Genomic DNA, 26,698 nt, shown 5'->3' on the forward strand with positions numbered 1-26,698 from the left:
GTGATGTATTTCGTCTGTCAACGGAATTCGGCATAAGTGAACACAGCATTTAGATAAAGTTTAAATGATATTGCAAAATGACTTTGCAGCAGTCCCAAGTGTCTACGGTGTTTACTTATTGAGGGTGGAGGATGGGGGGGCGGGGGTGTTGCTCCACTTATAGAGAATGATTCGGATGAATACTTGCAAACACAGGTCTTTTTTTATTTTCCTCCTCCACTCTAATTAAACATTATAAGTCTTATCGGGGACAGAGGTATCCATAACACCGACACGGAGAGCTTGTGGCACTTAAAAGCCATAAAAATAAGACAAATGTTCATCAGCTGCACAAGTGAACCATAATCAATCATACAACTTAGCAGAGCAAATGTATTATTTCCCATGTATAGGAGAGTGCTGATGCTGACATAAGAATATAAATGAATGCATTGTAATTGTGAGACATTTCTGTGTATAATGGAGCGCAAATAAATGAAATGTACCGGCTTAATATGAGTGGAGAGGAAGAGGGGAAGAGTGTGTGTGTGTGTGTGTTTGTGATCACTATCGGGGCCCATTTGAATGTGACGCCAGCTGTTGGAAGTGCAACAGCAGCACTCTGTGGTAATGAGGAGATATAACAGCTAATGTGAATGAGCCATGAGAGTTCCAGGCTTTACACGACAAAACAAAAAAATACAGATATGATAAAGAAATGGACAGAAAATTGAGAAACCATAACTGTAAACGTTTATTTTTGTTTCAGCTTCAGGAACAATTTACAAAACAAATGAGAAGTTATTACAGACCCACTGATCATTTAGGTCTAAAGTAGGGCTCTAATGACTGCCAGTACTAGACCATGAGATTTAATTGGACAACAAGAAAGGACGTCATTGTAAGGTTCTCCTTCAAAATGTAAGATACAAGCCCTGGCTGGTTTTGTTTTTTTGGGCTGTTGTTGTACAAACAATGACACGCAAGATGGCAGCCTCTGTAAAGCAAGGGCCTTTCCTAGAGCACCAGGGGCCCCAATAGTGTGTGGGAAAAAAAACATTTTACCATACTGAAACAATCTTAATATCTTTAGATAAATTATATATCTAAATAGTTTGTAGTTGAAGATTCCCCACAAGGAAGACAAGTCCCCATAATGTGACTGTGTAAACAGGTTTAGGTCCCCACAACATTAGTAATACCTGGACACACGCACACACACACACTCGCACTCACCCCCCAATCTGTGCAATATTTCTCTACTTATAGTAGTACTTTCTTTTATCGACATTTTTATAATCTACTATTTTTATAAGATGAATGAATGCTTGAATGAATATACGCAAGAATGTATGGATACTAGTCTGCTTTGCCCCAATTTAATTGCACAATGCGTGCGTATAATAAATGGAATCTTAATCTCTTAAAAAACATAAGCAGGGGAAGAACCTCATGTGTAAGTGCATCACTGTGAATGCCCTGACTGTGCATGATTATTCCTGTTTCTAGAATTCTTTGCATTTGTTTTGTTAGTGGCAGAATCTCCTGGATGGATAATACAACCCATGGTGACAACTTGGTTTCATCTTAAATGTACACTAAACCCCATTCCAAGCTGGTGGATGTTTGTTTTTGCGGGATGTTACTAAAATTCATCACTCTCATCACATTGCAGCATGGTGATGTGCTGCAAGCAGACCATGTCACCTGTCCAGGAGGAGCATGGTTCATCAGGTCTGACTCCTTATAGATTTCAAGCAGCTGAGAGAGTAAACAAACATGCAAATTCCTGTTGAACCACTGGTCCCAAACCATATGTCTGTGCAGGTAGATGGAGGAAAAACTGCCAGGTGAGAACATTTTAATCACCTTTGAAATGAGCGATTAGAATAATTATTTCATGGGAGGGAGATGGCTCCTGCTATTAACAACCCTCTGTTCAATATCACAACAAATTAGTCCATGCTCATTAGTATGAGTTGTGCTTGCCTGGTGGTTTGGAAAGCCTCCATTGGGAACTTGCTTATTACTCCCTAAGTGTGGAGCATGTAATTAGCATTCATCAAGTGCAGTGTTTATATAATATCCCTCCTCACAAATGTAATTTTTACATTATATTAGTGTTACCTGCCTGATCACTGAGTGTCTTGCCTTTGAGGCCAACTTATTACATCAACGGTCAGCAGAACTTCCTCAGAGCTCAGAAGTCCATATAAGGCTCTTCTGGGCTGCACCAGGAAGAAGACAACAAGATGTACTTGACCCAAAGTCATGTCAGAATTGAAGTTTAGAAGCTCATTCTATGTGAATAGACCCATGAGGACATGCAACAAATCTTTATTGGCCTCTATAGAAAATATAAATAAAAATGATAATTAACAAAAATGGAGAAATTTCACCAAATACCACACAAAACAACACACACACACACATATATATATATATATATATATTTGTATATATATATATATATTTATTTATATATTATTTATATATTTATATATATTATATTTCAACATTAGAAGTACTTCTGGTCAGCAAGTAAGTGTTGAAAAAGTAGGTATCAAACTAATATTTTTACTGTCAAATCAATGATTTAAAGTTGTTTAAAATATTAGACAATTTGGAAACTGTAGAAAACTGACTTCTAGTTAAGTCAATGTTATAACACCTTAAAAACAACAACAGAAAAAAAAGAAGGTTGGAATGAGAGCTCCACCAGTTTCGTGTGCTGGGGACAGAATTGCAGTGAGCACACACTTCCTGATGGAGCTGCTGCTGTGAGGAATAAAAATACACTCCTAGCAAGCCAGCTAGACGAGTTATTAAAAAAGTTATGTTTTGCTATCAAGTGGACAGAGAAAGAATGTTTTTAGTAATGGACGCTATTCCTCGGGTTTCCATTCATGAATAGTCGGAAAATATCCCCATGTCGAGAGAACCGGCACTGGTGTCAAGTCAACTGCGAATGGTTGGATTTTTAAAAGCTAACAAGTCCCGTAGCTAGCGTTAGCAACCAGACCAGTCAGCTAACACTAGCTGACTAGCTAATACAGACTAGGCCTTAGATATCTTCTTTTTACTCTCGTAACTGTATTACGACATTATAAAACTGTGCTGTTGTAGGACTGTGACTTAACGTGACGTATGCTGAAAGCTTATTACACCCAACTGAGATTCTATCCAGCGGAGATACAGTTAGCTCTGATAGTTAAGCTACGCAGTTAGCCAGCTGGTTGACTGCATCATACTACTTGACAGAAAGCTAACATTATGTCGCTCTGCCTCGTTTGACAGGTCGGGACATTGTGTGTAAACTAAACGTGTTGCTATTTTTAAAGCGGCTTACATATTTATTATGTTGTCAAATTAATGTCCCAGCGTAACAAGTTAGTCACACAGTCCTGTCATTAAGAGAAGTGTCTCCCAAGTATGTGCATATTTGTAGAGAAAGTAATGGATTACACGTCAGTGCATTACCTGTGTTTTTACGTTCTTTTCAGTGAGTTACTAGCTGACGTGAGCTGGTAATGTCAATAACCTTACCACCCGCCGATATGATTGAAACGCCTCCTGGATACCCATTTGAAGAAATCAATTATGAGAATATTGAAGTTGAGGAGGTAGGTTGTGTGTATTCCTGTGGTCTGTCCAAGCTGTCCAACTTTGAGAGGCTTCGGTGTAGAAGCTTATTTACCTATGAATACCTGTCTTGGTGTTATGTCATTTTTCCCAGGTGGTGGGAAGAGGAGCTTTTGGGGTTGTATGCAAAGCCAAATGGAAAGGCAAAGATGTTGCAATCAAGACCATCGAGAGTGAATCAGAGAGGAAAGCCTTTAGTGTGGAGGTACTGTCTTTATTTTTCCTTAATAGTATTTTTCTTGCTGCTACCACACACCAAACTCCACATTATTGTATGCTCCTTGTGAAGTATTTTGTTCAGTTTGTTCAGTTTAAAGGTTGTACTGTTTGCTGTCTTATGGTTTAGCTGATGTCCTGTATTTGTACATGAAAATGACAGGAATATCTCATTATAATGCAGTACAATACACAGTACAACCTCAGAAATAAACACAGTTTAGTCTCTAATCCCATCTCTTTCTGCTAGTGTCAATGACATTTGCAAAACATATATAAATGTATAATTTATGGCTGAGCTCTTCAGTCTGTAATTTGCCTGAATGTCAGTGAAACAGTAAAGATGGCATGCTGTACGAATCACTGGGATTATTTTGAAACATTGGTAATAGTAAATTAAGAAACCACCAACCAAACAGTTATGTCCCAGCCACCATTTTCAGTCCCTCATAATTAATAAACAAAAAGTTAGCTCATCTGTCACTGAACAATCCTCTGGTAGTGCTCGCTCCTGTTTGGCCTCTGAGTGAGGGGACAGGTTAGGTGATCTGCAGGTTGGATTCAAGTGTAAGACTGGAGCTGAGCTGTGACTGGTGGTTATTACACTGATTAATAGTGTCATGATTAACAGTGAGAGCTGAAGCTGGTCACTGGAGCAAATCTTGTGTCATGCTCAATTGAAAATGGGTTGAGAAAAAGAAGACTACAGGGAGTTTGTGGGTGACAACTTTGAAAACACTTGGGGCACCCCCTACTGCCCCCTATGGAATAGAAAGATGACAGTAGGACTAGGCAAGAATTATATACATATTTGTATATATATATATGTATGTGTGTGTGTATATATATATATGTATATATATATATTTTTTTTTTATTATTTTTTTTTTCTCCATACAAATCAAATCAATATTTCTGTCAAGCTTAAAGGTGAGGCTGGACAATATGGCATATTCATTATATCTCAATTTTTATGCTATATCCTGATATATGAGATATATTGGGACATAAAGCTGCCCACGTGAAAAGGTTTCTTTTGAGATGTTTGCGCTTCTCAAAGGAGAGTGGCAATACACTGTAAATGCTCTCAATTAAAATATCTGCTGTTTATGATCTGTATAACATACATAAGATATAGGTATTACCTTTCGTTTCAGACAATAACAGTTTATTTTGTTGTTTTTTTAATGTTAAATGAAGGATATTTATGTGTGTTTGAAACAATGACATTGCCTATAAATATGTCCACGTAATATTAGGCTTTAAAAGTGTTAATACGTGAAATAATTAAATTAATAATATGAAATAAATAATAATTAAAAAATGTTTTAAATAAAATTTGGTGATCCCATGCATTTTTATCTATATATATAATTTTTTTTTCTATATATGAATTAATTAATTTATAATATTTAGTGTATTTTACAAATTTATTCAATAGAATAAATATGACGATTATCAATGCAACAGCCTTTAAAACTAGGAAAAGTCACCACTAAGACCATATCTTGTCTCATGTCAGGCTATAGATAGAATATCAATATATTGCCCTACCTTAAGCATTTTAACAAAAGACAAATACATTCTCATGTAATCCAAAAACGAGATTCCAACAAATTAGCAATAAAATGATATACTGTTTATTAATCAGATGTTATGTGAAGTGTTTATGTTCTGCTTATAAAGAAGTGATAGACGTGAGACGTGATAAATGTTTTCTTCTCTTTTTTGTTTGTTGAGATGCAATCAGATGGTTTTCTCTTTAACATTGTCGTCTTTCTTTCTTCAGCTTCGACAGCTTTCACGCGTGAATCACCCCAACATTGTGAAGTTGTATGGTTCCTGCAAAAGTCCGGTAAATTCACTGGAACATTATTATATGTTATGTTCTCATTATGATGTGGTTGTATTGTTTTTGTCCAATTAACTTTCACTTCATTTTCTTTCACACTCAGGTCTGCCTAGTGATGGAATATGCTGAAGGCGGGTCATTGTACAATGGTGAGTCTCCATGTGCTAGAAAACAGTTATTGATGTCTTTTGTTCCTCAGTGCTTGTTTTGAAATGAACACAGTCCTGCATAGACATGACAAGCAGCCATGTTCACTCGACCCTCCCACTGTGTGCATGTTTAGTCACTGGTCCAGTTCATTTTATCAAAACATTTTGCACAGTGACAGTCTGTACAGCTTGGTTTTCTTCCTGTATTACAAATCAAAATGGACCTCAGAAATTATAATGCAAAAATAATATGCAGTAAAGCTGTAATGTTTTGACACTCGAGCTGAGGGTATTGCAGGTGACAACAGAAATTAATTGCATTCCTGGGTTTGTGCCGTCACCACTTTTCCTTCAAGAAAGTTTAAAAACTGCTGCACTGCTCCTGTGTTGTGTCAGTCAGCGAAAATAAAATGCAGTTAGTCATAGAAAGTGAGTCACCTCTGCATCTTCTCAACTTACAGGATGGCAATATTTTTTTTTATTAAAGAAAAATTTGTTTCACTGTGTGTTATAACGGGAAATATATCTATATCATGACATTACATTTTGGATATTGTCATTTTGTGATAAGGTATCTGTGATGACTTTTCCAAGGCTGTTGCATTGATATTTATCATAATGCAGTATATCATGTTCATCAATTGGTGAAATGCACAAAAAAATTCAGTATGATACATTCATTATAAAATATTTGAAATGGACAAAATTATATTAAAAAAGTCAAGTTCTTTAATTTTAAGCCTAATTGAAAATTCCATTGTTTGTAACTCACGTAAATGTCCTTCATTTAACAATCAAAACCAAAGAATAAACCTGGTATTATCTGAAACGAAAAGGTAATAACTGTATTTTAAGCATATTGTACAGATGATAAACAGTAGAAATTTTATTACTTTTATTATTATTTTCATGAGCCCAGAGAAAAACAATTTGCTGCAGCTTTGTATCCCAATATATCTTGTATATCGGGACATAGCCTAACAATAATGACAGATTATTTATAAACCAGATCGCCCACCCTTACAGAAATATTGATTTGATTTATATCATGATGTATACTGAATGATGTAAAAAAAGTATATTGTGATTTGTTCTGATATTGCCCAGCCCATTACTGACTGCATTTCCTAAATCAACTGTGGGACCTGAGAATGTAACTCTTTGTTATAAACAACCATAGTTAACAGACTGTTTTATCTTTCACATGCCATACATACCATGTAGTGATGTTGTTGCCCCATCTACTCATATCATTTATTTTTGTGAAGACCGTTTGATCATAAGCGACTGAAATTATGTTACTACTAAAACAAGTGGTGAGAAAAATGGATTGATCATTTTCTGTGGCTGTTATTGTTTATACATACAATTAGCGGCTTCTCAGCTATGAATATTGTGTATTGCTGAGAGATTCAGAATGACGTGTTATAAGGAAGTCTCTGCTGTACAAATGTCTGTCCTTCCCGGTCTCGGCACCAACTAAAGAAGCAATATTCTGACTGTAGCCGTCCCTGTGTGTTATATGCAAGAGTTTCTGTGTCTGTATGTCCCTAGAAAGGGCTTCCTTTCTTCTCTGTTCTTCTGGTTGTGTGCAGTGGTGGTTGTAACTGTGCCTTCTTGTCCACAGTGCTGCACGGCGCTGAACCCCTCCCCTATTACACTGCCTCCCATGCCATGAGCTGGTGTTTACAGTGTTCCCAAGGCGTGGCCTATCTCCATGGCATGAAACCAAAGGCTCTCATTCACAGGGACCTCAAGCCACCCAAGTATGCTCCTCCTCGTCTTACACTCTGTCTGAGGGTTCACTGTGCCAACAAAGTGCTTTATTCCTCTTCACTTGATTGATTTTATGTTGTTGGTCAAACTTATCTTAAATTTAGCCATATGTTTCACACGCTGTGATGTGTTAATGTACATCTTCTTTTATTGAGCTTTTATTTCTCTATATTAAATGTTCATAAACGATGTGATCAGAACATCCATGAAAGTACTTGATGCACAAGGCTGAAGCCTTAAAACAACTCGGAGACAAGTTAATGTGGCTTGGCTTCTCTCACAGATCATCCAGCAAAGCACTGCACAAACACCGACAACATATCCACGTTTTATCCTGATTTGTTTTTTTTGTTTGTTTTGTTTAAAAACCATTGACAGCAAAATACTTCACATTTAATTAGATTTATCTAATTCAGATGTGGTTTGAAATGTGATTGAAATCAGATTTCTACTGATGTCTTTAGTTTGACAGTTCTGCCCGCTCGAATTGGACATCAAATTGTCTCTTGCATCACACTTAATTTGACACACAGGGACAACATCAAAACTACTGCACAGACAAGCTGGTGACAACAGCATGGAACATTACAATATGAACCTGTCTGTCCATTGCCAAGTTTTTCATGTGTTGCTTTTTTTGTGTATCCCTGAAACTAAGTTTTGTCTTCATAAACAGAAATTACTTTTTTACTGTTAAGAACTAGGGAGGTGGCTTCAGGATCAATATTAATGTCAGTTTTGAACAGATGAACTTAAAGCAGCCCATTTGTGTGTGATTGGACCTCTGATGGCAGATGCTAATACTATTTGCCACAACTGTGGTGTGTGTGTGTGTTGCTATTACTACTGTTTTGATTAACCACACAGACTCCACAATCTCAATCCCCAATTACCTTTTTTTTTAAATATCAGTCAGTTATCATTTAGGCCTCATTAACAAAGTTTCACTGTGGGATACCCAAGGGATATCCAAATCTCAGATTATTTGGAAACAGCCAGCTGTTTTAGAGTGAATAACAATATCCACTGGGTTATGTTATGTGAATTTATTTAAGTAGAAACTCAAGTTAATGATTCTACCCAGTTACTACTGAGTATGTACTTGCACTTCCTTTTCCTATTATTAACTTAAAATTTAGATTCATTAGCTCAGTCGTTCCAAAATGTTGAGTTTTTAGATTGTCAAGTTGATTAAAGGAGTAATCAACTTTGCCTCTTTTCATAGTTTGATATATGTTGGACACTATTCGGGCTGCAATTATTTTTTTCTCGATTAATCGATGTTGCTAGGGCCAGAAAATGCTTGAAAATGTTAAAAAAATAATGATCAGTGTTTCCAAAACCTCACAAAATGATGATGTTATCTAGTGCCCACAATCAAAATTAAACATTTTTGTGTGATTTCTTTGTTATATGAAAACTGAAAAATCTAAGTACTTGTTTTCACTATAAAAATCTAAATATCAAAATAGTTGATTAGTTAAGGAATCGATGAATAACTGATTATTTTAGACAGCTAGACACATTTGTTGTTTTCTAAAAAGATTGGGATATCTGTATCTGATACAATTACAGTGCTTTTGTGTTGTGTTGTAAGCATCCTATGTTGTGTTTATCCCTTGCTTTGTCTGTTTCAGTCTGCTTCTAGTGGCAGGCGGCACCGTACTGAAGATATGTGACTTTGGAACAGCTTGCGACATCCAGACCCACATGACCAACAACAAAGGAAGTGCAGCATGGATGGCTCCGGAGGTGTTTGAAGGCAAGTATGAGAAACATTCCAAGTATTTATTTGAATTACCTCCCTGGCATTTGTTTATTTTTTTTCCTTTTTCTTGCTGAAACATGTGTGTATACAGTGCTTTAAAATTAGACCACCCAATGTAAGGTTAATGCCACAGCTGACTTAAATTAACAGTGATTATCAGTTTTTATGTTTCTGTAATGGTTATTACACCAGTATGCAGAAGCTCTTTAACCGAAATTATATTTTTAATGCTAAAATAGAATTATTATTTTTATCCATGAATTTTCAAATGTAATGTTTTACAAAAATTATTACATTATTGTTTTGTTGATTAAGATGTCAAATTATAGTTACATTCCTAAACAGAAACATTAGTTTAAGTGGTTGAATGTTATGCTTGATTAATTTCTGTCTTCCACCTGCTTAAATTTGGGCATAAAAGGTGAATTTAGTTTATTTGCCAAATATATATTAATAATTTGAAAGATTCTAAAATATTTATGTTTTCTCGTCTTTATGACTGGTGATCTGAATTCTAAAAAAACTCAGAATTAACACAAGCCAATAATCTGTTTGCGCCTGTCTGTGCCTTTGTCACCTTTCACCTTACTGTCCCAGCATGGAAGTATTATTTCTCGATTCATCATCAAGGGCCTTACTCTCCTGCTTTACTGATGAAGGTATAGTCTTCTGAGAATAGTTGGAAGATAAATGGAGTAATGCTGGTAGCCTTATTTCCCTTGGGACACAGCAGAGTAGTTTAGTTTTTTTTTCTCATTGAGCCAGAGCGCATTTCTACATGATGAGACATGTTCTTAGAGACGAGGTCAAGAGGAATGATTAATTAATCCCGGGCGATTATCTTGTTTTTGGAGGCTCCCGTGCAAACAGAGGCTCACTTTTGCCCTCTGTTTGAACTCTAAAACAACTCATTTGCATCAGTGTGAATTGCTATCTTAATGCTTCCACACAGAAACTTAAAATAGGTGTGTGATGTGCACTTTATCGCTTCAATAATGGTGCCAGTAATTAAGCAACAAAGGAGTTGTTCCTTGGTTTAAAAAAAAAAATGCTTCTTTATTTTCCTCCTGGTTCCCTCTGAAAGCTGAGCTGAGATAAATCCTCCCTCTCATTCTTAATGTGCCACAGAGAATTAACTTAAGCAGTGATGTTAAACTGTTTTCTCTGTTTAGATGGGGTTTAAGTGTTGCTGTGGGTTCCTCTTGTACTTGCAGGCAGCAATTACAGCGAGAAGTGTGATGTGTTCAGCTGGGGGATCATTCTTTGGGAGGTGATCACTCGCAGGAAGCCCTTTGACGAAATCGGAGGACCGGCTTTTCGCATCATGTGGGCTGTGCACAATGGTGAGTCACCAACTTGTTTTGGGTGGTGGTTGGGATGCAAAGGCCATCATGTCCAGCTGTCCAGTCACTGTGAGTCCTGAGGCTGCCAAACCCACCCAGATCTGCAGGGAGACAGTGAAAATAAAGAGCCTGGCAGAAAAGGCCCGGCACTGCTCCCTGCAGTTTATTCTAATAGAGAGATCGATGAAGGAGTGTGACGTTATTAATACCTGGAGACAGGTTTGTTAATTTTCACCCCCTGAATCTTCCTGCCCGAGTCATTACTAATTGTAGCAGTGCTTCCCTTCTGTGATGCCAAATGCTATTTGTTCCCTTGTCCTCTGTGTGTGTGTGTGCAATTTGTTAATTTATTTCCATTTTACATTCAGGGACAAGACCTCCTTTAATCAAAAATCTGCCAAAGCCCATTGAGAGTCTGATGACTCGCTGTTGGTCCAAAGACCCATCACAGCGGCCGTCCATGGAGGAGATAGTAAAGATGATGAGTCATCTAATGAGGGTAATGTGTCTCCACTTTCTTTATAAGGTTTCTATTACGCTCGAGTGAGTGAATTGATAACCCTGACCCGCCAAAAAACACCTAAGGTTTGAGGTGGAAAAGGTTAGAATTTAAAGCTACATACATTCTACAGAAAGTACTTTGAGCACAGCATCTCGCTCTCTCTCACTCATTTATCCCTAGCTTGAGCAGCATCGCAGAAATGTTGAACTGTGATATGTATTATATACAGCATGGCTCTGTGCAGTGAAGAAAGCTGTCGTGACTAAATTCTGCTGACAAAAGGTGAGTATGGTTAATAGAGTTAACTTCAGCTCATATGTGGCTGCATGTTTGGCTCTGTTGTTTTCCATTTCACTGTAATCTTTCAGTAATCCAAAGAGAAATCAGTCATTACCTTCTCTACATGTTACAGTACATGACCATATTTGCAAAAGAACAGAATAATGAATACATTTCAGTCATTGTTAGTCACGTGCGTCACAGTGGCAGCCTACAGTGCTGCGAAGTTGTTTAATTAACATTCTATTGGAACACTGCAGGCAAAGTTAAATGCCGTCAAAAGGACAAGCTATCTGTCCTTTTCCCCAAAAAATATTTCTCTCTCTTGTCTCTTTTAATAAATCTATGTTTAGTTTTCCCTTTCATCAATAAATGCTCTAATTTGTAAGAATAGAATAATAAAATTAAAGGTTGTTATGCTATAATATGCTATAAACCAGAGTCATAAAAGTCGTGTTTCCACCAAGTGGAACGGTTCATTTCCATTCTTTGGCACCCTTCCCTTGGGGTACCAAGGTACGGTACAGTCAGGGTGGAGCTAGACCGGCTCCACTCACGTCAGTCTGCTGATTGAGCAACAGAAAAATGGCACAATTGGTGTAAATGTTCCATGGAAGTTGAGGCAAATGCCTGTAGTCTATTCTCATACAAAACTTGACCTCTTATTGAGACAAACAGCCACAAACTGGGAGAGAGGTATATTTTTGGATTGTAGGTTTAGATGAGAGCTTTATGGGGATTGACAGTTTTCATACCAGCACTAACCAAGTGGATGAAAAATGGTGTTAAATTTACCTTATTCTGACAACTATTTCACATTATCTTCCATTTTATTCCAAATTGAAGGACCACTCTGTTTTTGTACACCATGAGCTTATAAGCTCAATAACTTATGCTTCTCTTCTGACTTTTTTTTTTCAGTATTTCCCAGATTTTAATGAGCCACTGCAATATCCTTACCAGTATTCAGATGATGGGCAGAGCAACTCGGCAACTAGTACAGGTACAAGTGTTGTCTTAAAATGTCCGTGGTGCCGATGTAGGAAATGTAACTGATTAAAATTCATTGTTTACCTGATCTTACTGGGCCCAACACTGTGGACAGTACTCCAGGGACAGTTCTTTGATTGGTGCTTATTAATGTTGTCCCTTGAAAGCCAGCAAGTTGATAGAGTTGTTAAGAGGAGTTGACTTTGTGAGTTGAGCAATTAACTTTTTTACTTTACACACGCAGTGTCCTCTGTGTCCACAAATGCATATTTGCTCTTCTGACGCACAAGCGAGAGCAATGCTTGTCAAATTTCTCTAAAGCAGTAATAGCTTTCAGAGAGTCCATAGATACCCAAACCAAGGAACTAGGTCAAACTGGTATTTTTCTGCTCTGAAGTTAGTTTTAAACATCCCATTATGGCACCAAAGCTCCTGAATCAGTGAAGGAGAGGATGCACCAAGCATCAGACAGACAGACGCAACACAAACCGAACTCTGAAGCGTCTTGGTTAACACCTGTTGCCTCTTTTGTGCATTATTTGACACTGTGAGTGAATGGTTGTTAATGTTACAAGGCAGTTTTTGTACTTAACAAACAAGAGTATTGTCTTAAAATGAGTTAACTAATAAAAAACTGCGATAGAGATAGGTGACAGAATGAAAGGTAAGAGGGGCATAAGGGAAGGGAAATGCCAGGGGGTGAAAGTAGTGTCAACAGTAACATTTTAGTCACAGTACTCTACAGCTCTGGTACCTTAGGCCCCACATTTGATTAAGTGTGAAACGTGTCTCCTGTCCTGTTTGCCGGGGGAAACAGGTTCATACGTGGACTACACCGGCACCAGCACAAGCAACAGAAGTGATGCAAACATGGAGCACAGTGATTCTCAAGGGAGCAGCAACGACACAATCAAGATTACTCCTCAGTTTGCACCTCATTTCAAGCCAAAGGTATATCCATCCTTTACATTTTTTATAAGAACCAATTCAATTAGTCTCTAATCACACATGCAATGTCAGGGTTGGAAAACTTGATGCAAAATAAGTTTCTGCAGTGAAACTGCAATGACAAATTGTCCCTTGTTCTTTTAGGGAGACCCACTGCGGACTCTGCCTCTGTCCAGAGGGGGCAGCGTTGAGAGTCTGCCTGCTCGGACTCAGTGCCTGGCATCATCCGACAGCAAAAGAATGAGCGCTGACCTGTCAGAGCTGGAGCCTAAGATGCCCTTTGCACCTACAGGTAATGCCACACATTACTGCACATAGTCCAAACCTCAACATGAAGGAAGCAAGAAAACTTATAAGTGTGCAAGTTTATATTTAATAAGCAGAGTTCTATAAGAAAGGTTTGCGGTGTCACTGATGAGGCCAGTCTTCTTGGAATGAAGCCTTTCTGAGCCGATGTGAAGCTTCTGCCCCAACTGTCAAGTCAGATTCTCTGCCAAGTGTCATTGATTTCTCATACAAGTACATTTCAGCTTGTCAGACTTGAGCTTGTCAATCATCTCCCCTCGTTCAAAGACTCCGAGAGAAAGCGAGTGAAGCGAAACCTCAGGAGTCCCCTTGTTTAGTCTCGATTTAAATTAGTTTGAGCACAGCACAGAGTTCATGTCTGTGTTTATTTAACCGTAATGATGTCTGTGATGAGAAATGTCGTACAGTGGCTGTCAGGCTGCTCCTGTGTCTGGAATGGACAGGGTGCATGCTGCCCTTGCACATATCCTGTATGCTCTGCATGTGTGTGACCTACATTTCCAGTCCAGCCGTGGGCCTCCCCCAGCCTGTCTCAGTCTGCATGCTTGTTGTGTACGCAGCTGTATGTGTGTGTGTGTATGTTTTTCCGCAGCACCCCCACAGTTTAAACGAGGCCACCGTAAAACCGCATCTTTCGGCACCATTCTGGATGTCCCCAAGATCGTCATAACAGGTACCACTTGGACCATTGGGCTTCCTGATGACTGGGTGCAGCTGTCTTGGCTCAGCCTGTGGGTTGCTGTGCTCCTGTGTGTCACTCCATGTTGAAACCCTTCCAGAATTCTTATCCATACTACATTTGTGTGTCAATATGGTCAAATTTATGAGAAATTAAGCACAGAATCATGCAGGTCTTGGAGTTACACACATCAGAGTTGCCTTTTATGTCTTTCCTGTTTTGTGATTTTAGTTGGCAGAGACAGAGCGTGAGTTCAAATTGGAGCTTTCTCATCTGTTACCACCTTTAATAAGATATATTTGTAGTCCTAACTATTTAATCAGCCTCTGTGGCTTTCCATCAATAGTGACATTAAAAGCAAAAAAAAAAGCCGGATCCAGTCAATCCACATTTCATCACATCAGGTGTGTGACACATGAGACAAGCATCCTAACTCATGGCCCTGTCATCTCTCTGGCTTGGCTGCAGCAGATCATGGGCAGCACGAGTGAAACACAGCGCACCGCCTCTCTCCATTTGAGCTCGTCCTTGTCTTTTCATGCATAGAGGACAGTGAGAAAGCATGGCACCTCCCCACCACCACCACCACCCCCCCTGCTCTCTTTACATCCATTAACTTTGAAAAAGTCATTTTGATTAATCTGTGTAAGATTGAAGGTCAGAGCTATTATTACAAGCAGAGATATGGATGAAAGGACTGGGGACAGCTCTGAATGACAGAAAAGGCCTCTATTTTGGAGCTGCGTCAGACACAGTGAATGAGAGGCTAATTTAATCCAGTGGCTAAAGGAGTCAGCTGGTGCATGTTATTAAAAGTAGGGCACCTTAATAATTGCATGTGCACACCTGGACACTGGGCCTTCTTTTCCCCTGCACTCAAATCTCTGGTGGCCTTTGATCAGGATCAGGGGTATACAGTACAGCTGGGTAGGTATCTGTGATATCAAGTCATCATATAACACGACAATGAAAAGAAACTCAAAGACGTGTTTTTCTTTTGAAATAATTAAATGTTACCAGAAAATTCTTATGCCTGCTGAAGTCCAATCCAGTTCTATATACTAACATATCATTTTAGATTTATTAATTTAGCGGTGTTGGCGAGTCAATACAAACCACATTTGATAGTATTTTCAGTAAAACATTTAAATAATTCAGCTGTAACAACAGTGACACACATTTATGATATAAGAATGATGGATAGTGGATGTCAATTGTGTTTTCTCTTTTTATTTAAGTCTGTCACATTCAATTCAATAGTTTTCATATACTGTGATATGTGTACTGTAATATTTAAATAATTTTCAACAACTAAAAAAAGTCTAGTCCACAGGCAATGTGGTATCTTAGGAAAAATCCATACCAAACAGTATTGTGCTTGATAACTGTAGATGAATACATGTATCATTACACACCTGCTAAGCAATGGCTGTAGAATAATTGGCCCCACATTTAGTAGCAGAATAAGTTGGTTAAACCTTCACATATTAAAATGTTAATGCAGAGATTCAGTTTGGATTAATGGGGAAGAAGTATTGCTTGCTGACTGAGCATTGCACTCAATATATGACAGCAGTAATAGCAGGTCTAGACAGTCGAGATGCAAGAAGTGTTTGTGTCGTAGACGGAGCATTTAGTCAGCCGAGACCAGATAAGCCCATATATCTGTTTCAGTTGTGTGAGTAAGTGTGCAGCGATCAGTTAAATACAAGGGGGGGAAAATAATAATTGTTTTTGGTCTTCAGATGAACAGTCATGTAGACTGAAATCCTGCACCAACAAACTCAAAATGGCTTAGCCATTCACTTAAAAACTAATCAAAGTGAAGAGTTTGATTTGAACTAAAAAACAATTCACATTTCTACACAGTTATATGACCTTATAAAAATAGGAAATTTGGTATTTATCGGAACACAGTGACCGACATTCATTAACTGAGCCTTTTCATTGATATAAAAGCTGATGTAAGTTGTCATCTTTGTGTGTGAGACTACAAAAACTGCAGAGCAAAGTTTATTTTATTTCAGGTAGTGTGTTTTTGACTACTGGTGAGAGCTTAGGAATGTTGGTTTCACGCTCAGCAGATGAGCGAGTGATGACGTGGAAGTCCAAGGGACCTTGTCCTCGCCTCACCACTCGCCTGTAACCCAAACCAGCCAGCCAGTGCAAAACCATCGCCTTAGCAGGCTCAGCTATCTCTGTATATAAAGTTTCACGTCAGTGATTGATGTGTATGTTTGGCGTGCAGCTGGGTGCTCCGAGCACCTTGGTCGCGTTCCAGTCATGCCACGGCACATCACGTCGACAGGCCAGAATGTAAATGGTTAAATCAGTGCAGCTGTCAGTCTGGATCCTCTTTTACCCACAAGCAAACACCAGAATTGATTTCCCACCCACTGCTACTAACCGCAAAACCATCTCTTGATCCCATTCTCTCTGCTGTCCTGTCCATCCTGTCCACAGCCACATGTGAGCCACAGAGACGTCGCTCCGTGCAGGATCTGCCAGGCATCAGCTCAGAGTCCAGTCAGGTAAGACACAGGCAGGCACTAGAAATGTACAACGGCACAGTTTTTCTGATGAGAAGAGCATCTGCTGGTACAAGGACATTAATTGTCTCATCTCATTTTTTAAACGTTTATTATAGCTCTTACTGCTCTGCGTGTGCAGGCATATCATTTCATTTAAAATGTGTTTGATTAAGTGGTTACAGTCACTAGTTTATTATTAACTGACAGTGACACTGGCAAAATGTGGATTAGCTGTGACTTGTGTTAAACACCTGTTGGAGTGGGCATTCTCTTTCTACTCATAACCGTGACACTCTCCCGCCAAAATTGCATCATCTGCCCCATATCCAGTAAAAGACTCGACCTGCCTCCTTCTTCTACCCTGGGAGCTGCTTGTTTGAGCTGCTGTGAGCTGCTTTTGTTCATGCCCAAAGCGGACAAGAACCAACATACTGATTTGGTAATAATCAGGGGGGTTTTCTAGATTTTTCTAACGCTGCAAGTCTCACTCTAAGTCACATTATCTGAATGGTATAAAATCTCTTGAGGATAGGCATTGCGCAATATTTTGCAATAGCTAAATGGCCGGTGATGCGGTTAGATAAACAACACTGGGACAGTGGAATTTACTTGAAAATTCAAAGCTGTTTAAGCCACCTGATGGTCTTTTTAACACAAATGTGTGTATTTTTTAGCAAACGGGTATATTATGTACTGGCATCAATTTGGTGTTTTTATGGGAAAACAAGACTGACCATGCCGGGTAAAGTAGCGTAAAGTCTTATGCGGATGCACGATGAAAGCAAGAGGGTGCAGCACCTCTGTTACCCAGTTTAGTAAATACCCAGATAATATGTAACATTTCTGCATTAAAATATCTGAAAACAATGACACAAATGTTGTCTGTTGTGTTGAGTAGTGTTCGTACTATAGCTACAATGTTTCCAACACTTAGATAAATCTATTCAAACTAATGGAGTGCTTACTTCTTGTTACCATTTGATGAATTTTACCCGTCTCTGCTGTAACTTCTGTGGCAGACATTGTCAGTGTGAGTAAGTAAATGTTTGGTATGACAGTATGACAGAGTAAGCCAGTGTGTTGTCCTGAGTTTTCTCAGTATTTGTCACTAATAGATCATTACTACTCGTTGCCATTTTCTGTTGCCGAAGTAGCTCTCCCTGGAAAGTGCAAATGCACAAGAGAACCAGGAGAGACAACAAGAAAACAATTCCCATCATCCCATGTTGCTTCCTGATGTAGTGAAATTAGGTATTTTGTTATTGTTTTGATTCAGAGAGCCAGAGGCAACAAATACGTATGGTGCATTTAAATAAATGCCTGCAAATGTCAATATTGGTGAATTGAAATTCTGAATATTGCAGTTAAGTTCCTGATTTATACTCTTGCACAACACATTTAAATTGTGTTGAGAGACCGAAATGATGTTTTATACTGTTATATACCGATCAGCCACAACATTGAGACTAGTAACTGGTTTTACTATTGTTGCAGATCCATCAATATTTGACTTACTCAAGTCATAAAGATGCAATATCACATTACTGAGACAGAAAGTTTTCAGAACAGGCACAGCCATAGAATTAAAGGCAGTTAATGGTCATAATGCTGTAGCAGGTGGGTGTATTCTCCATGTTGCCATCTCGTTGACGCACTGACCGCCGCCTTTTCTTGCGCTCCTGTTGTCATTTCAGTAGATGTTAAAATTCTCTTCTCTTCAGCTAACGCAGCAGCTTCATCAAATGCATCCATGATCCAAGCAAAGTTAAAAGTAACACCAATCTAGATACAAATGCACAATACAAATGAAATCTGCGTAAAAAGGGTCCAGTAGGTGTGTGGTTACCATGGAGACGACTGTACCCTCTCACTGACACACAAATAGAAAATGTTGGTCGACTGAGCGACTCTTACAAAATGACAGTTATCACAACTGGCAAGTGATGGAGTATAAATTAGGTTTTAGTCTTCAATCCCATTACACTCATTACAGATTAGAGTGCTGTCTGTTCTTAGCTCACAAAGCTGCAGTTACCAGCAGAGGTATTTCGTGGTTTCAGCTGTCAGTGAACATGTACACGCCCACTCAGGAGGCCCTATAGGAGGAAGCCTTACATATTTTAAACTTGTTTATGTGTTATCAATTATTTATAATAACAATAGATTTAGGTCAAATCAGTGACCACCTTGACAGTTTGGTGATACAATATATTAAACCCAGATCCGCCCTTTAAAGGATAAGTGAGGTCATACTTCAGTCTGCACTGACACACACCTCTCTGTATGAATTAATCAACACCACACTGGTTTATATTTAATATGTCTCTCAGTGAGAATACAAGAGATCTGTGCGTGTCACATGGAGGAGGAAGATAGAACGCAGCAGCGGCAGCAGCAGCAGCGTTGCTCACTGTTGTGTTCCTCGACTCCTGTGAAGCTTTTCCGACGTTTGATGAATGCTGTCTTTTGAAAGTGTTGGACGTTTGATGTTGGATGCGTTCTCTGTCTAGAGAAAGGAATCCTCAGGGAAGCGTGTGATTGATATGTCAGAGGCAGGGAAATGAAGACATCAGTTGGAGGAACCGCTCAGTGCTTTCCTCTCCACACACATGCATGCACTGATTCCCATGGAAGTGACAACGCCATTGATCATGGATATTTTTTCTTTCCTGTAGTTTATGTTACCATTCTGATTCCAGTAATGAGATCTACAGAGACGCTGATTTGTGTGTTGTACAATAGGTAGAGGTCAAATGGCATCTGATGGCCAATAATTGATGCATGTTATTTTAGCCTATACATTTAGGTAATTTTCTTTTTTCTCCATCTGATAAAAAAATGACTGTTCAATGATAGCAAATAATATAAAATTGCTAAACTTCTAACCAGCTGTTGAACAAGACTAATGGTCTGTAACTCCAATCTGCATATTTTGTCTACACTGCAGTACAGTTATATACAGTATTTTAAATAAAAAAAATATTAAATACATGAAACAGGTCTTTAAAAAACTAAAATAAAATTATATTCTGGATGCAAAAATAAAATTTGGGTCACTTAGCAACACTTCTGAGAACAAAAATGTGTCATTTATAACGAGTGGCTGATTAGTAAATGCAGAGTATTAAAATAAATGGCAAATATCACATTACCTCTACATGTTGGTATCCTAGATTAATCTTAGTGTCATTTGGATTTGTATGTCATGCTGTGTGCATATTGTTTCTCTGGAATTTTAGATTGTTCATGGTTTCAACAATTTTGGGTTTTTAACTCAATATCTCAAATGTGCATGATCAGCTGTTTTTTTTTTTTTAAAGCTTTAAAGCTGTGGTCAGCTTCTGAGATGACTGACAGAGTGTGCTTGTGTGTGTGTGGTGTTGTTGATGTTGCAGGGGAGCAGGAACAGCAGCCGTTCCTCCAGTCCTAGTGTGAGGATGATGCCACCTGATAAGACGAGCAGCAGAGGTTACTTCTCCCCCGAGGACCCCACAGGTGCTCATGACACATTAACAGAATTGCGCACGCTATAGTGCATGGGAAGAAATTGCATGTACTATTATAATTGAAAGTATAATTGAAATTGATGAGTACACACACACAGCTGTAGAAACTAAAACATTCCAGCTGTGTTTTGCCATCTCTTATGTCTAAAGGAACATAATATGTTGGTATTTTACCCAGCCCTGCTCTCTATTCACACATAAAGCATCACTGTATTAAAGCTTTACATCTATAAACTCAATCCATATTATCTGTTTTAATATAATGTAAGATCAAATTTAGATGTCCCTGAAGGGAAATTTCCTTCACAGCTATAGATACAACAGACATAAACTGACATTGATGATTGCTGTTGTAATAAATTACAATAAGAATATTATTACATCTTTAAAAGGCCATTATCTTAGGGTATAAAGGACGGTCTGAATCTTTTAGTGCTCGTTTTGGGATGTAGAGGATGCTGAGGGTCAGAAACAAGAGAGTGAGCTTTTGAGATAGCCCTCATTTAATACAAGTGCTGAAGTTTGACTTTGTAACCAGTGATTTTACAGCACAAATTGTTCTCTTCTTGAGACTTAGATCAAAGCGAAAAGAGAGCACAGACTCGGAGAAAGAATAAAATATCTTCAATAGATTTGTGTCCACACTGAAATGATGCAACTTAAATTATGTTCATTTGGCAGAACTTGAAGCTAAAATTATAATATTTAATTTTAACTTTACAGTCACCTGGGGTTATAGGTTGTTGTTTTTCATTACCCCAGATTGAGCCTTTTATATTTATATCGGGAGCCGAGTGAGCGCTGTAGAGGCGGACATTTTGACCATCATGTTAGTCGCCCACAGTGGACAAACTAAACATCTTCTGAGTTTTTATGGGACCTGAAGGCTACATAGGTTCTCCCACACACTTTGGAAGGGAAGGTTGAGGTGAAGGATTCTACATTTTGCTAGATTTTACACACCTTTAAAAAAGAAATACAAGAAAAAAAGAAAGAAAAACTTTTTACATATGACATCTGTAATAGTATCAAAGCCTAAGTTGTGTTATTGCTGCACTGCTGCCACAGGTTCACACAGAGAGCTTGGTGTCAATTCTTGTTAATTATGCAGTGGTAGCAGCAGCAGTCCGTATTAGTCTTTACTGTAAATTAGTTGACAGTGTCTTGCCTCTATTTGCAGCTCAATATTAGTGGAATTGTTGAAAAGAAAAATTGGATGATTTGACTATAAAATAGGGATTAGTTTTAATCTACAGTAGTAAACACACACACACACACACACACATACAAGCCAGGCACAGGTGTGGTTATAGTGGTTGTGTGCCTTGCTCAGGGACACCCCAGGCCTTTGCTTGTTCTGAGATTTGAACAAATAAAGGCAACACTCAGGTTACAAGCCAATTTCCCTTCCACTTGGCCATTTGCTGCCATTAGTTGTAAAATTTTGCATGAGACTAATTATTAGACTGACAAACCAATAACCACATGTATGTAAGAATAAATGTATAATAATTAGTTTCATTATTTGACACTGTTTGTTTCACTGTTGTCAACTTTCACATCAGCCAAAATGAACTAAAGTAACCCAGGAGCTCTTAATGAACTCTACTAAACAGATACGATGTGAGAGCAGTAAAACCGACATACATTTTGTTTACTGTCACCTCTGACTTCCGTGTATTGTTATCAAAATAAAAATATAACACTATAACTATGGATCACTCATGATAGTCACCCTTTAAACAAAGCTGTTATAACAGGTTGATGTCACTGTGTCAGGTGATGTAAATCTGCATTGTGGACATGTAGTGTTGATGAATGACAAGTCTCACACCTGTGACGCTCAACCAACACTGTTCCTGTGCTGTCATAGAAAACTCACCCTCTCCCTCTCTCTCTCACTCTCTCTCCTCTTTTCTCAGACACTAACGGCTCAGACAATTCCATTCCCATGGCATATCTGACCCTGGATCACCAGCTGCAGGTACATCATCTCGTCAGCCTCCAGTAAACAAAGCAGCTCGTTTATGTATGCATTTAAATAGTGTCATCTTAATCATCATGGTGTCACACGCGACCTCTTTACCTCCAAGAGATTCACTGTAAATAACTGCTGAATGATGAGGGGGTTGACGCTGAAAAGATTATGCTGATGTGAATACAAGTACAGTGTTAATCATCAGTGTCATTGTCCGCTCGGACTTTATGTGCTGCAGATAACAACACAGTCTGCAGTGATGTATGGCAACTCATTTAACAGCATTGTTTGTGTGTGTGTGTGTGTGTGTGCAGCCCCTCGCCCCCTGTCCCAACTCCAAAGAGTCCATGGCTGTGTTTGAGCAGCACTGCAAGATGGCCCAAGAATATCTGAAGGTGCAAACAGAGATCGCCCTGTTGATCCAGAGAAAGTAAGAACAGCTGCACAAAAGCTGCTTTCTTTTTTTTATTATTTCTGTCAGTCTTTGAGCATGTGTGTGTGTGTGTGTGTGTGTGTGTGTGTACACAAACTGTTTGCTTTATGTGTGGAGTACAAGAAATGTAATTATGTGCTTTGCCACTGACGGGGGAAAAAAAAAGTCCTTTTATGCATGTGTCACAAGACTCGGTAAACCTGCAGTTACAGTGTTTACCGCATATTCATTACAGTGCGGCTCAGGCCACATTTTTCTGTCCGAACCTAACCGAGCACAACACTTGTCCTGTATTTTTTTTTTGTCCAAGCCTGACCCAGAGCTAACAGTTAGAGTAACTGGCTGTCACGCCGGTGGTTGTAGTCTTTATTTATGGTTATGGCAAGTGACTGAAAAAGTTATTGTTACATCCAGGAGGAAGCAACTGCTAACCCCATGAAAACAAACCCACATGCACAGAAGTCACACACCCTGCAGCAGTAATATCAGTTCTTTGTAACTCTTGTTGAACTGTAATCACTGATAATTGTTCACATGATCCAACCATCATAGTTTGTTTTGAGTTGTTGTGGAGGAAAACAGATGATATCCACCATGTGTTGCGTTCACTGTCCCGTCATAAATAGTAACCCCTGGTTTTAAACAGAAGCAGAATCAGTTTATACTTATTATCACTTATTTTTTACACGTTATCCATCTGTTTATTAAACGTATGTATATCAAATATACTTTCAAAGAAGAAATTTAAAATAATAATAATAATAATGATTTGAATCCTTTCCAGTCCGACTTAATCTAATCTATCTAAAACAAATAAAATAAATTACAAGACATAAAAACGTGAGAAAACCACAATAAAAAAAGATAAAATTAAATGGAAATAACATCAACAACTTAAACAGTGTCAAAGGCTAATGAAAAGGGGTGAGTCTTAAAAACAGGCAGGGAAGAATTCAGAATTTACCCTAACATTGAAAAAGAAAAGGAAATACAAGTAGGATGCACAGGATTAATGCTAGACTGGATAAATTCTGTATTTAACAACACTATTAGAGGCAGACTAATAAAAGTACATTTATCCCACACTTTTAAATCACCAATAGAAGAAAATCGATGATTTGAGTCATCAAATTACAGCATTAAAGTGTGTGATTACACCACATTTTCAAAGAAACATTGTGATGCGTTGATAGTCGTTTCATAATCCTTGTATAAACGAACACACAAATGAATGGGTTAAACTGTGTGTGTGTGTGTGTGTGTGTGTGTGTGTGTGTGTGTGTGTGTGTGTGTGTGCAGGAAGGAGCTGATTGCTGAACTGGACCAAGATGAGAAGGACCAGCAGAACACATCCCGTCTGGTGCAGGAGCACAAAAAGCTGCTGGAGGAGAACAAGAGTCTGTCCACGTACTACCAGAAATGCAAAAAACAGCTGGAGCTGATCAGGGTCCAGCAACAGAAGAGGCAGGGCACGTCGTGATGACGCCCACAGACATGACATGAGCCACTACTGTCCCAAACCCCAACTCCTCCCTCCTCCCCCTCCTCCCCCTCCTCCCCCTCTACCTGCTCACCCCTGCACTATAACACTACACACCATCCTCACTCACACATACACACACTTTTTTCCAGAGACCTGCATTCTACTGTGTCCTGCATGTTGACGTTCTCCTGTACATACATTTGCACAACTGTCAGTGTGAACTCTGTGACCACAGACCAAAACAATCACTGCACCCCCGTCCTCCTCCTCCTCCTCCTCCTCCCCCCCTCACTCCTGCTTCAGGACCCACCTGTAAGCGTTTGGCCCCACCAGTGTGTGTGTGTGCGACAGACGGCGGAGCGACAAGTGCAGGTTTTTTTGGTTGTGTGGTGGGTTTTTTTTCTCCGTGTTTTCTCTCAGGGCCTGTGAGTGCTGCCCCCTCCTGGTCAGCGCAGCCACACCGTCCTCTAGAATGTGAAAACCACGACAAAAAGCGGCTCTTCAGCAAGAAAAAAGTGTGATATGCAAAAACACACACACACACTCACTCACACACATACTCACTCCCCTTCCTTTACATGAACCTATTTATCTATAACCCTCCTCCCTGTTCTAATCACGAGCATGAGCCCATCTACAGCTTCACCTCCTCTGATCAGAGAGGAGATGCACTTGATGTCAGAGGAGTCGTCTGACGTCCGTATGAACCTGAACGCAACGTTTCAGTAAACAAAAAAGAAAGGACGTGAATACAGAGATCTGTGGAATACCATGTGATTTTGACTCCAGTATTGTTTTTTTTTTTGTTTTTTTTGCGTGTCAATGTTTTTGTCTTTTCTATTCAGTAGTTCACTTTGTACGGTAGCTGCGATAGGACATATTTTATCTGGTCAGGGGGCTCCCCTCCCCCCCCCACACGTGAGAAGAGACAGGGCCTACGCTTCTCTCTGTACGGAATCTAGTTTTGATTTTAGTTCACATGTTGCCTTAGGAGTTGCCTGCATTTTAAGTGCTTGTTTTATTGTAACATATAATGAAAGCTGAAGGAAAAAAAACAAACAAAAAAAACACAGGCGGACATTGAATGCAACAGGAATGTATGTCTGTAAGATGACAATGTAAACGTTTGCCACCAGCTTCACATGCAAACCAGTGACAAAAGAAGGATTTGATATCATACATGTAATGTTGTGTCAACAGTATTTGTTTTGCACAGTCGCCTTTTCTCGTTTGGCCGCGTACAAATTTTATTTCTCCTTTTTATCAATTAGACAATATTGTGTTTTTAAAAGTTTGGACGACTGAACAGTTCAAAACTGTGCAGGAGGAAAGAATCAGCATTTTCCTCATCACGTGCACGCTTTTTTAAGTCATCGGGAAATGAGGTGCAGTATATGCGACAGTGGGCGAGGCATTATGAAATAAACTGAATAGTGAAAAGATTTAGGTTTTCATGTGTGAATGTTGTTTTTTTTAATGATGCATGTACTACGTATAGAGCTCTGGGTGTCATGTGACTCGGTCTGTTTACACCGCCATGTTGGCAGGAAAAGCTCCTGTAAAAATTGGAACAGCGACATCGCCGGTTTTAAGAGGTCAGAGGTCGCTGTGCACTTTGAATCCACGGAAATGGTGCCATATATGACAGATTGAATATATGTGAAACAGTCAGAGCTGACGTTATTCCAGACCTGCTGTATCCCCCACATCATCAACTCTCTGATGAACTTTCCCCTCATTATTCTCTCCTCCAGAGAACACTCACATATCACTATAAAAGCATGTAAAATAAACATGATATTGAAGTTAATTAGTGTTAAAAAACGCTGATAGGAGCGGATTCAGGTCCACTGCAGTGCATTTAGCCTGTAAAAGATGTGTCGCTGGGCTTTTATATGATGTGTTCAGCTGCTTTTCTCCAGATTAAATCGTCATAATGTGCAAAAACCACATGATAATGATGGTATGTCTTTGGTTGGTACTGTGGAAAATGCTGTAATCAAAGTTATACACAGAGGTTTTTTTGTTTTTTTTTTTAAATAAAGAAATAATGGGTTTTGCAATTATAACTATTGCACTATATATCACTATATCATTTTTATAGTCTGTTATTATTACTACATGTAAATGTTGCAAATTGTGTGATCTGCACACATTCATTCATGTCAATCAAATGTTACAAAGACCACGTTAAAACATGTTTTAATTTACTCCTAGGGCTCTTCAAAATGCCCCCATTTCTCCTCAAATTTAAAAAGCTCCCTTTGCTCGGTCACCTTTTTTTTTTTTTTTTAAGAATATAAAACCTATATCATTTTTACCTGCAAAGAGATTTTCA

The 26,698-nt window shown here is 38.8% G+C and overlaps 1 protein-coding gene across 2 annotated transcripts; it reads left to right on the forward strand.

Annotated features, from left to right (window-relative positions):
* The first annotated feature begins 2,729 nt into the window (after nucleotides 1-2,729).
* Nucleotides 2,730-26,450, forward strand: map3k7 (mitogen-activated protein kinase kinase kinase 7). Of its 2 annotated transcripts, XM_058613291.1 has the most exons (18): nucleotides 2,730-2,950; nucleotides 3,483-3,602; nucleotides 3,716-3,826; nucleotides 5,627-5,692; nucleotides 5,793-5,838; nucleotides 7,466-7,604; nucleotides 9,252-9,380; nucleotides 10,601-10,725; nucleotides 11,094-11,224; nucleotides 12,428-12,509; nucleotides 13,314-13,447; nucleotides 13,589-13,736; nucleotides 14,343-14,423; nucleotides 16,893-16,960; nucleotides 20,356-20,455; nucleotides 22,389-22,450; nucleotides 22,759-22,874; nucleotides 24,177-26,450. In XM_058613291.1, exons 2-18 carry the CDS (start codon nucleotides 3,510-3,512, stop codon nucleotides 24,355-24,357), a joined length of 1,812 nt encoding a protein of 603 aa, XP_058469274.1. In that variant the 5' UTR covers nucleotides 2,730-2,950; nucleotides 3,483-3,509; the 3' UTR covers nucleotides 24,358-26,450. The 2 variants fall into 2 exon arrangements, with proteins under 2 accessions (XP_058469274.1, XP_058469275.1); XM_058613292.1 differs by lacking the exon at nucleotides 14,343-14,423.
* Nucleotides 26,451-26,698: the final 248 nt, after the last annotated feature.

The sequence above is a fragment of the Solea solea genome, chromosome 17 (genome assembly GCF_958295425.1).
Source record: "Solea solea chromosome 17, fSolSol10.1, whole genome shotgun sequence".
NCBI lineage: Eukaryota > Metazoa > Chordata > Actinopteri > Pleuronectiformes > Soleidae > Solea > Solea solea.